This window comes from Vidua macroura, chromosome 2 (genome assembly GCF_024509145.1).
Source record: "Vidua macroura isolate BioBank_ID:100142 chromosome 2, ASM2450914v1, whole genome shotgun sequence".
Classification (NCBI taxonomy): Eukaryota; Metazoa; Chordata; class Aves; order Passeriformes; family Viduidae; genus Vidua; species Vidua macroura.
In genome coordinates, this window is record NC_071572.1 from 90299631 (window position 1) to 90314493 (window position 14863).

General features: G+C 37.3%; 1 protein-coding gene across 1 annotated transcript in view; it reads right to left on the reverse strand.

Moving 5' to 3' along the window:
- Window positions 1–14863, reverse strand: part of MICU2 (mitochondrial calcium uptake 2) — a 133564-nt gene that overhangs the window by 54311 nt on the left and 64390 nt on the right. Inside the window, exon 2 of the mRNA XM_053970285.1 lies at window positions 7961–8108. Within this exon, the coding sequence (XP_053826260.1) occupies window positions 7961–8084 (124 nt within the window). The 5' untranslated portion in view covers window positions 8085–8108. The remainder of the gene's footprint in view (window positions 1–7960; window positions 8109–14863) is intronic.

Sequence of the window (14863 nt, forward strand, 5' to 3'; positions counted from 1 at the left end):
CAGCAGATGAGGAAGGCTACTGAGCACAATTTGGTGCTATAACCCACTGCAGGTGCAAGGCTGGGGAGTGAAAAACAGAGCATAACCTGGCCAGTTTCTCATTTAGGGAATCAGTGCCAGTGTTTTCCAAACAGGGAGCAATGGAACTTCTCAACGGTACCTCTGGAGACGCCAGCTGTTTGGCAAGTAAGGACAGCTCCTCCCAACTATCAACGCAGGTTGCACACCTTGCCTGCTGCTACTGCCTAGAAGCGAAGTGATTGATACTCTGTGGTTCTATCCTAGGCATTTTTAAAAAACTCATCATGTAACATTTCTTAGGAGAACAAGCAGGGGAAAAATAGTAGTCTTTTACTCAAAAAAGAATAAATCATATGACTAATACAATAAAAATTCAGCATTGGCTTAAGGAAAAGCACGGAACCATCAGTACCAAAAGAGTTGCAAACAACTGAAAATATGAGGCTAGAACGCGTGCTAGATTTTGGCAGGAGTCTGACCTGCACTCCTGGCATCTGCTATCATCCATCAGTGGTCTGTAGATCCTCATCAGTTCTTAAATAACTGAATGCAAGCCAAGGAATTTTAAAACCAGACTGTACTTCTTAGGTATAAACCAATACCTGTCTGTGTTGAGGACATATGTTGCAAGAAATTAAAATACACTTAAGAGTGAAAAAATTCATTGAATCTGTTTTCACGCTACATCTGTTAAGACTTAATTGTCAGTTAAGCAGGATGTTTCAGAACTAATTAAGTTCCACTGAATTATTAAAAAAAAATACTGAAGTAATCTGTCAAAAACTATTTGGAACCTGTGGGAGAACAAATCACAAAGATATTTTCTGTGGTATGTTGACAGTATGTTATAAAAGTAGTTGAAACAGTGAGTGGTGTTCTAAAAAAATTAAAAAATCTTCAAAGATAGGAAAAATATTCAGAGACCAAGAATGATGGTGTGAGCTCTTGAAATGTGCCCATATATATTAAAAAAAGTGACTTCTCTGTTAGGTATTTCAAATATCACATTAGCATGTCACAAAACTGGAATACTTGACTAAAGCAGAAACTGTTGTAAGACTCCTGAAATTCTAAGGCAGATGATGTTTATACAACAAGCAGACTCCTGTTATTAATAACCAGATCTTTCCATTACTTGCACTACAAGTATTCTGTACGCACACAATATATTTTCATTCATTTCAGGGAATCTGTTTCCCATTCAGATGCCATTAAATAACCAATAACTTTCACACTTTAAATAACCAAATCCTTCAAGATGTGCATTGAGACCACTTGCCTCCTGCTCACAACTCTGCTGAAGCCTGATCGCTTTTATTTTCCATACTATTTTTGTGCTGAGTTTTGTGCTGCGTTTCTATAAATTGCTTTCATTCATTGAGAAGCTGTAATTTATCTTCTCATTGAACTGCTTTTCTGAAAGCTAAATAACTATTAATGTATTTTCAAATCATCTTGCCCAAGTTTTTACCTAATCAGCAAGCATTGCAGTCAATTGAGGTAAGAACTTTCAATCTGCATCTCTCTTCAGCCAGTCATCAATGCCACAAAGGGAAAAACAGGAATCAATCCCAACAGAGACATGAGCTCAGTATAACCTTACTGCTGTCTCACACAGACATACCTGCAAACATACAAATGTAGTTCATACAATGTCAGTATAAATTTAAGGATCAAAAATATATTTTCCTACTTAACTGTACAAGGAATGTATCTCAGGTACCTTCGACATGGTTGAAGACAGGAAAATAGATCTGGAGGGGGAAAAAAAGACCTATTTTCCCTGTGCAATGATATGCTAAAACATGCTCCTTTTTTAGTGATTTTGCTCCATGGTTCCCTTTCCTCCTGCTCTCCCATCTGACCGTGCACACTTCCTTGCTGCTGCAGCCACAGGGCTACAGTGCTGGAAGCCAGCACTCACCGAACACTTCTGCTCTCAGCGCTGCTCCCCTTTAGCTCTTTTTCGGACTCACAATCAAATACACTTTTCTGAAATATGGGAGCAAACAAATACGTTGGTGCAGAGGCTAGTGGTTAATAGACCAAAAAAGAAGCCTGACCAGCAGAGCAGATTTGAATGCTGCAGGAGGGAACACTGCATTTCTCCTCAAGAATCCCATCTTTGATTCTGCTGTGTAGTACTTTGTGATGCAACCATTATGAAAAGTGGATTAGTGTTTATTTTGAGTTCACAACAAAACATATAGACATAATAGATATAAATACACATTATCAAGATCATAGGAATTTCTGCCATATTTCTACACAAAGAACTGTTTACTGTCAAATTAGTTTTTAGATAAACATACAGCCTATGTACGTTAGTTATCAGAGTTAGCATCTAATTCATGAGGACAAAAGAAAAAACAAAAAACTCTCTTATTTAGTTTAATTAATTACCAACAATTGGCTGAGGCACAACATTAGATCTAAGCCAATATAGTATTTTATGCACAACACCTATTTTAATGTTCTACTTGGACACTTAAGAGAAAGTGAAAGTAAGTTACTTTGAAGACTTTGACAGGGTTGTGGTAGGATTTCCTAATGCTTTTTGGGTGATGAAAGATAGCTGAGGATAAAAAATCCACAGTACGGAAGCAATCAATGTTTATCTTTGTTTTTTTTGTTCAGTTCCTTAACAGAAATAGTATTTTCCTTTACTCACAACCCCACTTTAAGAAATGAGTAAACAATGATGACTAAGAAGCTATGGCTAGAAATGGCTGATTTTGTTTCATTTTCTAAAATTCAGAAGAGATTAATGACCTTAAACCATCACGTTATTTCTTTGGATTTATCTTCACTTTAGCTTCCATCTACCACTGGGCAAGGGGTCATCTCTGTTGTGCATATTCAGCTTGCATAGTTCTCTACTGTGTTTGGGGGATTTGAGCAATGACATATCTGTACTAAAAAACCACCAAATGCAGAGATAGAGAGAAAACAACTTCTTTGTTAACACATGTTAACACATTAGAAATTGGAGAGAATTGAATTCAGTTCCCAGCTGTTTCAATGGCTCCCCACACAACATTTCAATCCCTACTTCCCATATAAAGCTTCTCCATTTAGACAAGCTTCAATCTTATTCTTTGACTCTGAATCCTAGATTTTAGATCTGACACTGATGCATGACTCACATCAGTCTGATTAGCTATCGTGTATGAAATTCAGGTCAAAATAAAGACACTGAAGTACGGGCATCTGAACTCCCGCCAAAAGCAAAAAACTCAAGACCCAAAAATAAAAAGATTGACTCAGTTCATTTCGAAGTGCTCATCTACTGCCTGGTCCCTCTTGGCCCTCCTAACACCACTGACTGCATCAGCATTGACCTCAACTAAGGACAATGGAGAACTCAATTTTTTAGCCACCACAGCCTTGCACTATGCCCTTTCCTCAGATTCCCTCAGAGCCATGACCATGCTGATGCTGTGACAGGAAGCCACACATATCAAGCCTGCAAACACAAAACAACTTTGCAGCAACTGTTTTCCCACAGAAAGCTTAACCAACTCAAACAACTTCTCCAAGGGAACTTAGAACACACTAGTCCTCACTGACACATAGGACTCTGCCATGGAAATACTGCCTCTGGTACCTTGGTACTGTAGAACACAGGAAAATCTCTTTTCTCATAGCTGAATGAATGAAGATGCTACAACACACTAAATCTGGACTTAGCAGATACAGAAGGATCAAGATCTTTATTTAGCAAGTGTCAATTGTTATCAGACAAGGTAACCTGAAGGTTTGTCTTCTACTTGGAAGAGGAACAGAATAATCTTCTCCAGAAAAAAATGAACATAAGCACAGTTCAGATTCAATGCATTGCAACATCTTCATTTCCTGAAGGACTCTTGCAGTCGTTTTCAAACACTAATACAGATTTTCTTGTATGTACTGCAGCAGCACATCAGTGATGGTATTTCCATGGAGCTCTAATGCAGTATTAGTTGTCTAATCTGGAATATGAGCCTAAGTATGCACAACTGTTTAAAACACAAATTTTACATGAAGGGTCTCTCGAAAATGCTCCTGCACTGCAATGAAAATTCAGTGTCAATCAGCAGAATTTTATCCTTCCCATACCAGTGATCTTAAAAATGCTAAAATTTCTGATGCAACACAGCAAGTTTATATTATTTGTATTAGATATTACTAGACATGGTGAAGTAGTTTTACATCACAGTAAGAACAGTAACAGGGAACACTTTTTCACTAAACTATCATTGCATCAGATATGATGATTTACATGAACATCCCACAGATTACCCAGAAGAACTTGGCTGGTTTTGCAATGGTTTGCCACACATCCCTGTGGTAACATAGCTTTAACACAAGATTACATGGCATATAGCCATGAATCCAAAATCCCCAATGGTGCATTTAGTATGCACTGAACTAACTGGTAGAAAAAAAAATGCTGTCATATTAGTTTTGCACTGGCACAAATGCTGTGCCACACTACTACATCTCATTTACTGTTTGTCAATGTTTATAAAGAGGTGGCTGCTTCCTTTTATAAAATAACTAACAGCAATAGAACAAGGCATATATTTACAGAGTAACTTGGTGTTAGTAGCACTGCCTCTAAAAGCAAGCAAGAATTTTTGGACGGTGTCTTTATTCCTTTATAGAACCCTTTGCTTTGTCAATATGCAGAACAAAAAGTCTGTCAGGAAATTCTGCATTCGTTATCAGCTCATTCTCCTTACATGGCAGTACTGTAAATATTTTTCTTCATTATCACCTGACAGAAAATAACTTTGAAGGTGTGATTTAATTAATAGGAATGCCAATATTTCACAACTTTTACCTATTTTAAAGAAAATGAATAATAGAGAAACCCATGCACCAGGAAACAAATGACCAGAGGTAGTGAACTAAGGTCTACCAGGCAGGGTTCAAGATCACTTAGGCTGGATGACAGTTGATATATTTGTAGTACAGTTCATCTGTTTTCTTATCTGGTAAAGCGTTCCATAATAAATCATAATTTATTGCATCTTTTGCAACCTTGTCAAAGGCCACACCTAAGATTTTTGCTTCAGTAATAAATTCCACCCAACTGTGTACAGGAATTCACTTGACAATCTGCACATAGCTAAAATATTTTGGTATTTTTCAATGCTAGCACCAACAATTCATCTGGTTTACACAACACCACATTTACTTTCTACTGAATTGACTATGTTTAAAAACTAACAGGAGATTTCAAAGTAATTTTCCAGTGACAAACACTCATGAGCAAAAAACCCTAAGGCTGGCTGGCCAATGTCTCCTATTCTCAATTTGTAACTGTTTCTCATCCCTCTTTTTGCTTGCCTTTTTCCCTTGTGGGTGTATTTATCTCTGAACAGGGACAGATCAACCCCAGCAGTATTTCTTGATGTACACAACTAAACTGCTCATGAGGCTGGTCATGTGTTTCTGCATATTGTCTGTAAAGTACAGCAGAAACAAAACTTTAGAATAGTCCTAAGTCTTCCATATTACTATAAACAGCATCCAACTGGAAAACTTCAAGCAAATATTTATGAAGATGGATGGTTACCACTAGGGTGCTTGAGATTTTGCTGAGAGGTTTGGGCTTTTTTACTTATTAGCAATTAATCAAAAATAGGTAGAGAATAACCAAATCATTACAGCTTGAAGTTCAGCATTCTAAGACTCACCATATGTATGCAGGATCACATGTTAAAATTGCATCTAAGTATGCAGTAAGTGAAGGGCTTTCTAGGGTAAGTGGTGTCATACATTTCTTCTTTCTAAAGGTACAGTTCGGGGTGAAAGAGAATTATTTTATTATATAAGCAGAAAGCTTCCAAAATAATTGCTGCTTTGCTATTAAGTTCAATATCTTGACCTACTCTGAATACACCATGAGAGACACTTGAGATAGGTCTGTTTACTTCCCTCATATGAAATTCTTTGAAACACAATGAATAAAACCACTGCCTTTAAAATACTTCAAGTGCTATATTTCTCTGCTATCAAATTCTGTGTCTGTTTGCAGTCACATAAAAATGTAAAATTCCAGTCAAGAGAAATCAAGAAAATTGCTTAGCACTCTGTTTATGCTACTGGCCAAAAAATCCACACCAATGACGGTTAAAAAAATATTTAGGAACATTAGATTTGAGTGTCAACATTTTTCTATCAAGCATCTATGATGGTACTAATGCAAGCCTGAACTCAATTTGAAATGATAAATATACATTAGAGCAAAGGTTTTTTTCTTGTCATTATTTATTTGCTTCTGTTTAATGCTATTTCCTACTCATATTAGCAAAGCAACTGAAATTAACTTGGCTGCATTACAAATAAATATCACCATATAGCACTTCATTAAAAAATCTGCATGTATCCTATTATACTTGGAGTAACCAATTAATATGGATGAATGGCTAGAACTGAAAAACACTTATCTCTCTAACCTTGTCTTCAGACACAACTGACTGAAAATGACACCTTCAAAACTAAAAGTTTCTGTACTCACTGTCTTTCAGCCAGGAAAACTCAAAGTAAGTTCCCTTTCAGGTTTTTAACTTAATGACTCAAGTTTTGAGGGGGAACGAAGTCTAACACTTATACATTAAAAACCAGTATTTTAAAAATCTCCATGAGTCTCAAGGTCATAAAGTTCTCCTAAGAATTTATATTCAGCTGTGTGTAATATTAGAAGCTGTGTGTCAGCAGTGAATTCATGTATGCTTATCACCTATAAATTTTTGACAGATGCTGGAAAAGTTCTTTTATTATCCCTAATTCTATCTAATAATAATTGTCCTAGTCTTTGACCACTTGCAGCTTTCTTAAACTGCTTTCTGCCCTAGGTTTTCAACGGGCTTCAATCAAAGTGCATTCTGGTCTCCTTCTTCCTTGCTGTCTCTCAAACCCTTCCACAGGGCCTTGAATTCCCTTCTGGATTTCCAGTTCAATACTCCCAAGTCACTACAGCATTTGCTGGTAGGTGGGCAGAGCATCCCAGGCTTTGAACAGCTTTTGCCAGACAACATGCTCTTCTGGTCAGCATGTGCAGATTGCAGCAAACAACTGCTAAAGCTGCGATTTCTCCCTTTTTCCCTTAGCAGATGAACTAACAGAGAATTTGTCCTCTAAGTGACAATGCTCTCTGGAAACTGGAAATCTTAACCTTTCAAAAGCAAAAATAAAAAAAAAAATCTCGGGAAAACTGCAAAATCCATTTTTTTTTGAGGAAAAAAGAATATATCATTAAAAACATAACTGTATCATGGAAACAACAGAAGAAGATACAAAGATGAAAGAAGCTTAAGGAATGGGACAGAATTAATGAAGCCAGAAAACCTGCAGAAAAGGACAACGACCTTTGCACTTCTTGTTTGTGCGCTGTTCCTATCTTCTCCTCAGAACATACACTTTTAAAAGTACTTCTTGAAAAGACACTTGTGATTTTTATTTGTCCTTAACTAGGTTATGTAAAAATCAAAGGAGATTTAAAACCAAAAATGTAGAATTGAACTCTAAGCTCTATTATTCTCATTCAACTCACTCCCATCACTGCCTCCTCTAAGAAAAAAGGTCATAGAATTACTTGCTGGTGAAGTGGATAGAAGATAACAGGACCAGGAATGGTATGAACACCATTATAATACACATTCTATTTTCTGTGGCATGTAAGCAATTGAGGAACTACATACTGATCAGTCATGTAAATTATGCAGAGATGTCATCAGCAAGTCACCAGATTTCTAAATCATCAGCCTCACTTCACTTGCGTAAAGGGTAGTGGTGTCTGTGAGAATCCACATGGGCAACATTTAAAAATCGGCTTCTGCTGATTTATGTAACATAAAGGATCTTATCCCAGTGATTTGCAAATGACATCTCTAAGGGGACCAGCAAGATTCTTTTCCGTCACAAATACAATGACAAGAAAACAACTCACGTTCAACTTGATCAAACATTACTGAAAACAAGAAATCTCTTGGTGTCATGTAATGTTCTCCTTCATATTCCAATGATGCAAAATGCATGAAGCGGTGCTTTCGAAGAGACAGTCTTTCATCCATGTCTGCATGAATGACATCTTCCTTCTGAAAAAGAAAAAAAAAGTCCACTGCATTGGTAGACCAAAGATGTAATTAGAAAAAACCCTATACCCAATCTTGACCAACCTCAGTATTTTGTGGGTAGCCACAATAAAAAGGTACCAGCAATTAAATAGCACAGTCTTAAAGAATGACATGCTTATATGATAGTCAAAGTATTTTTTGGCTTTACTGAGAGCATGCTTTAACAACAGAAGAGAGCCAAATTAATGGCTGGATGTCACCAAAGGCTGATCCTGCTTCCCACTCTCCTGCTCTTAGCCATGTTGTCCTGCACCTCCTTGTTTGCCAGCTCTGCTGCTTGGGCTCTTGATGAGCCAAATTCAGCTTGCTAACTCAACAAAAACCTAAACCCACCAAACAGTAAATAGTATTTTGCCAGGTTAGTGGCTGGCTCAGGAAAGGCTGAAATGTGCTGGGTATCCATGCATATGAGTCATTCCTGAAGTTAATTTCTGAACTGTGAAGCAACTCCTAATATAGGAGAATAATGATGTTCTTATTTAAATATGGGCCTGTTTTTCAGAGAAGTCAAAAAATGGGAAAAGCAATGAAAACACCACCAAAGAGTCAGAGATCATACCACCAAACCCAAAGATTCAACTAGTCAAGCAAACAAAAAATCTCCAGCTTCACCCTCTCCTCATTAATACTGAGAGACTCAGGATCAAAACCATATGAGTTGACAATACTCTGATGAGTAGCACCAGCACTTACTGGTAGCAAAAGAGGACACAGACCCAGTGAAACAGAGATATTGACACTTTAGGATTTCAGAGATGCTAAGTGACAACAGGAAAACAAGAAACTCTAAGATTCAGAACACATACTGTGTGTATTTGAACATTAATCATGTAACAATTACCATCACATATTATATTATACATTATTGTATTTCTAAATAGAAGGCTTCAACTTGCCATTTAATCCCATGCCCTGCAGTTCTGTGTTAGCATTAAGGACTTATTAAAATATTTCACTGAATGACAGGCTACAAGCACCTGCTACAGTCCATCTTAGTTTTCCCTTGTAGCATATTTGTTTGCCTCAAACCTCAGGTTTCAATGAAGGGTAGGAGGGAACCAACAACAAGGAAAAAAAAATACTGATAATTTAGATTTAAACCAGTCATATTCTGATATGTAAGGAAAATATGGGCTACCTCTAAGCATCTGAAGCCAAGACTTGCTTTGGTTTGGACAGCACTGCTTTAAGCTTCTTACAGTATAGAGCTCTATCATGGCCTACAACCCAAGTGCACTGCTGCTGTTCAGACGTGCATGTTCTGGAAAATACTGCTTAAAAACAAATCAAAGGTAGCAACAAATGTATTTATTATTTTTAAAACTTTAGGGGACAAGTGACTCCGTATTGCTTAGTTAACAAGACTCAACAAATGCCGCAAATCTCAAATGAATATTTCATGGTTGCTGGGTATTAACATGCTGCATTCTTATTAAAATCACATCCTTCTCAGAGTGACGAAAACAATTTTTCCCCAATGGCAAATTTAAAAAAAAATTGCAAAATGGTTTCACAGTTGTCCTTCAACCAAAATTATGTAATGAAAAGGAATCTTTCTGTATGAATACAAAAATAAAAAAGTTTAGACAAGAAGTAAAAAGCAAATTCTACATGTTCAAACCAACTGGATTTTAAAATTTCTTAAGTCTTGCAGTATTTATCTGAATTCTGTCTAAAGCTAAATTTGTTACTGATAACAGAACACTGAATTTTAGCAGTCCACAATTTTAACTGAAATACATAGGTACCAGTTTTGGTCACCATTATATAAGAAAGGTATTAAACTGTTAAGAGAATGTCCAAAGGAGGGCAACAAAGATGGAGAAGGGCCTTGCGGAAAAGTCGTATGTTGGAGTGGCTTAGGTCACTTGGTGTGTTCAGCCTGGAGAGGAGGAGACTGAGGGGAGAACTCATTCCAGGCTGCAGCTTCCTTGTGGGGGGAAGAGGAGGGGCAGGCACTGATCTCTTCCCTGTGGTGAGCAGTGACAGGAACCAAGGGAATGGCCTGAACCTGTGTGAGGGGAGGTTCAGGTTGGACATTAGAAAAAGGTTCTTCACCCAGAGGGTGGTTGGGCACTGGAACAGCTCCCCAGGGAAGTGGTCACAGCACCAGCTTGGCAGAGTTCAAGGAACATTTGGATTGTGCTCAGGCATATGGTGTGACTCTTGGGGTGTCCAGTGGAGGGCCAAGAGTTGGACTCAATGATCCTGATGGATCCCTTCAAGCTCCGCATGTTCTGTGATTCTGTGCTCACATGTTCACATATTAACTCTGAAGGGTGCCTTGTATTTGGAAAGGAACCTATTCCCATCAGAATTACAATAACATGTGATTATGGACTCATCAAACCCCTTTCTTTTTGTGAAACTAGCATCCCTGATCTGCAAAACAGCCTTGACTAACTTCTTATGAACATCAGCTTCAAAAGTAGCACAAATGAGGATGAAACAGGATGAAATAAATCAGCTGTGCCATCTCCTACTTTTTTTTCTAAGCTTTAGCAAAATTCCTGACATCCTGTCACTATTAAAGAAATTTGTCATCAGCAAAGAACACCCTTCAGGACATGAGCATGAGCTCAGCTAGAGCAGCTACCACCTCATTTAAAAGCTGTATCCCTTCCTCTCATCCACTATTATTTTCTTCACCAATACGTATGTCTCCAAGTCTTCAATAAGCAGGGATGCCAGATCCACCAAAGACAGCTGGTAAGGGATAGAAATACATGGGAAGAAGTAGGAAGCTCCTGTTTTTTGAAAAAAAAAGAAAAAAATCCAACTTATAAGCGTAACTCCCATTCGTTCTTAGAAGAGAGAAATGTTTGAATAACTATTCTAATCATTATTCCAAGTGCCTAACCAAAGAGTAAATAAAAATTATGTTTTGAAGAAAAGGCTGATTTAATCACTTAAAATTAAGATTGATCTTCTTTTGAAGTACCAATCTAATGAGTGCAGAGGCAAGCAAGCTCTCTCTTCACAATTCAGTATCCTTCCCACTTCAATTAAATCCTGACTAATTTCTACGTAGTTTTTCCTGAGTCATCCTATGAGTCCTGCAGATAAAAAAGATTTGACATTCCTGACATTTTAAAAAACACTGTGAAAGCTCATTCTGCTCATAAAAATGCATGTATTGGGCAAAAAGCAGAGTTTTACTCTTTTATTCCGCAAAATGAGTTTCAAGCAAAAACAGGTATACTGTAAGAAATAATTATGTATTTAAGGCTGAACCTCAGATATTAAGGTATCTGTAATCTAACACCTCAGCAGTTTCCAACAATGCAAGTTCAAGGCAAGTTGGATATAAAAATTTAAATTTTTGGGGCACAATGGGTGAGAAGAATCTATTACTACTACCACAAGATTCTTGTAAGCATAGTTTAAAATAACTCTGGGATTGACTTGGGCTTATTTCTGCCTCTAACAATGCATACAGGAGAAATCCAACCACAAAGAGCTACATGGCTTTAACAGTAGGGCTTGGGCTGAAATTCCACCCTCAGCTCGTTCTTCTGTGTGTGGGTCCAGCTGGGGCTTCAAACACTGGGTGTTCCCAGGTGCTCCACGGCACCCCCACAACCAAGGGAATTGAGAATGAAATTTCAGCTTTAACTTGGAATTTGGTTGCCTTTGTGGTTTTATGTCAAGTCTCCAGTGCCAATTTCAGAATGTGCATGGTAAAGCTATGATAGCTGATGGTAAATTAGAATTGAATGACATGAAAAGGGTTCCAGGAGCATGCTGTGCAGGTGACATGGCAATGGATCAGGAGCTGACCAGCCACTGGCATCTACAAGCATTACCAAAGACTCTGGTTTCCTTCCCGGCTTCCTGGACAGAGAAATGCCTAAGGGCAACAACATTCCTTCAAACAATTAATTTTCACGTTTATATAATTAATCTGTTTATCAGTCAGTCTCCTAAATTTAAGATGCAATTAAAGAATTCATGGTGTTCATGGTGTTCAATCTTTGGCTTGTGGTTTTGTTGTTGTTTGTTATGGGTTTTTTTTTTAATTGAATTAAATAAAAATGAAGGGTTACATAAACAAAACTTTGATAATCCTTACCTGTGTTTTTAGTAACACTGCTGATCACTGTGATGTGATTTTTGGTAACACTAATTTTGTATCTATTAAAAATCTAAGTAATTCTTAAGTACAAACTCAAATATATGCTGCTGATCATTAGACAAAAATTATTTTAAAATATCATATGCACTTATCTCTCCCTTCAATTTAAAATTATATCTTTCCCTTTCATTAATTTTAGTTTTTGTCCCTTTGCACAGCATTTGGTATTTTAATGCATCTATGCCTTTCAAGTTTTCTATTTTAATCTTTTCTGCTTATAAAATAGAATACACTTTCCAATTAATTTTTTCCAACATAATTTTTCTTTCTTTACTCTTTTCCATACAATCTACTTATCTGGTCTCTTTGTATCCTTTCATTGCCTTTCTTTCTTCTGTTATCTACATACCTTCCTTCCTTTTTCCTTTGGAAAAAATAAAATTAATATTTCCTTTTTTTCCCCCTCATCTGAAAAGAGGATCAATATTTTTTTCTTCTTCTAATCTGAAATAATTAGCTGTTACACTCATTTTACCTGCTACAAGAATAACTAAACCAATGTGTGGGATGTAATTAAAATCGAGTTGGTGCCAGTCAGATCTCTGGGAGCCTCAGGTTTGGAGCCATTAATTCACACTAGATCTACAAAAGGATTTAGCAACTCTGTATCAAATTTCTGTACAACCGATGAAAACCTTGTAGTTAACTAGTGTCATTATTGCATCTCAATTTCAACCCAATCCATTTTGCAATGATCAAAATAACAAAAAATGTAACTTGACCTCCAACTCTGCTGCACATGTTAACATACCCAGCATGCATGCTGAATGCAGAGGAATAATGCTCAGAGCTGAATGTTTCAAAGTTTCACATGATGCAATAATTGATAGATGAAAAAGAGTTTTGACAAGAAATCCATTTGACAGAAATATGTGACTTACAGAAAGCTCAAAATCATAATATTTAAGAAAGTTTGTATAACTATGTGTAAAAGCAGTTGGTACTTTTACAATAAAGAATGTGAGCCATGTCTTGATCAAATGCACCAGTTACCAAAACTAACATCAAGCTAAAGAAATAAGATCAGAACCAAAATGTTTTGGTGATGAGAATTGATCTGTATTACTTTTTTAAACATTATGTTTTCTGAGCTTGCAAATCAAACTCAGCCTGGACACAAAGTAAGCTGGGGAGGTAGGGGGTGGGGGAGGGAAGCACAGGACTCGTACAGAGAACATATTTGTCTGGAAATCAATTCCAAATATTTGAGTGACTGAAACTGAACAAGCAACTACATTTCTAAAAGCTTTAACAGTCTTGAAATCCCTAAATATTAAAAGGGCAAGAGATTAAAAATACCTCAGGAGCTACTTCTGAGACAGAGAACAGACTGCTAAAATAAGGACAAGAGAAGAATGAGAATGCAAAAGTCTCGGCTCTGGCTGCTCTTAACAGCTGAATATAAACACTTGAAAATTAGATGAAGCCCTTTCCATATACTAACAGGTGCCACTCCCCTCCTTTCTTTCAAATAGCTGCTCAGTCAGTTCTGCTGTGCTGGTACTAATTAGTGACGGTTATGTTTGAAGCAGCAGCTGAGGAGTTTATTTGCATCTAAGCCCCTGCCATTTCTGGTTTTAATTTTTCTCTCCCTCCCTTTGCATTTCACTGAGTTCAGATTAAAGTGTGCACACAGAGCAGACCTACTGTTACGAGCACCCATACCAAATGGAGAATTAACTCAAACATGAGGATAATACAGAAAACAGTCTCAGTTTATAAGGGTTTTTAATTTCAGTATTTAATTCTAGAATTTCTATCTTACCAGAGCTCATTTTTAAACACAAGCTTAAAACAAAGTAGGAAACTAACACATTTCCCCTAACAGAATATAAGAAAGGCAGATAAGGTACCCAAGCTCTAACAAGCCAGGGAACTAGCTAATTAATTTAACAAACCATACATTTTCACCTCTACTTGCAAGTTATCACACCAGCCTACTTACACATTCCCCTACTGAGGCTGACACACCACTCAAACACACTGGTGCAAAAGTACTAAATACATACAGAGTGACAGGGGGACCACATTGATGCCTCAAAGAAAACACACCCAGGAAACGTGTCCATACAACTTTCTGGGAGAGCTCATTACATTGTATTTGACAGTCAGTAGATTTGGGTGAAAAATGTGTCACATCTACTTCTCACTGATCTGTCTCAGTCAATCACATTAAAGAGCAGTTAAAATATGAAGACACAAATACATTTATTTTCAAAAGTAAGAGGAGCTAGATATTTTTGAAAGATATTATGTGTGGATGCGTTAACAATACACGGTGCTTAATTGTGTGGCTTTAAAATCATAAAATCATAGAACAGACTGAGTAGGAAGGGACCTTATAATCATCTAGTTCCAATCCCCAGCCACGGGCAGAAACACCTCCCACTAGACCAGGTTGCTCTAAGCCTCATCCAGCCCAGCCATGAACACTTCCAGGGAAAGAGCATCCACAACTTCTCTGCACAACCTGTGCCACTGCTTCATCATCTTCATAGTAAAGAATTTCCTCCTAATATCTAATCTAAATCTGCCCTCTTTCATCTGAGAACCATCACCCCTTGTCACATGCCCTTGTAAA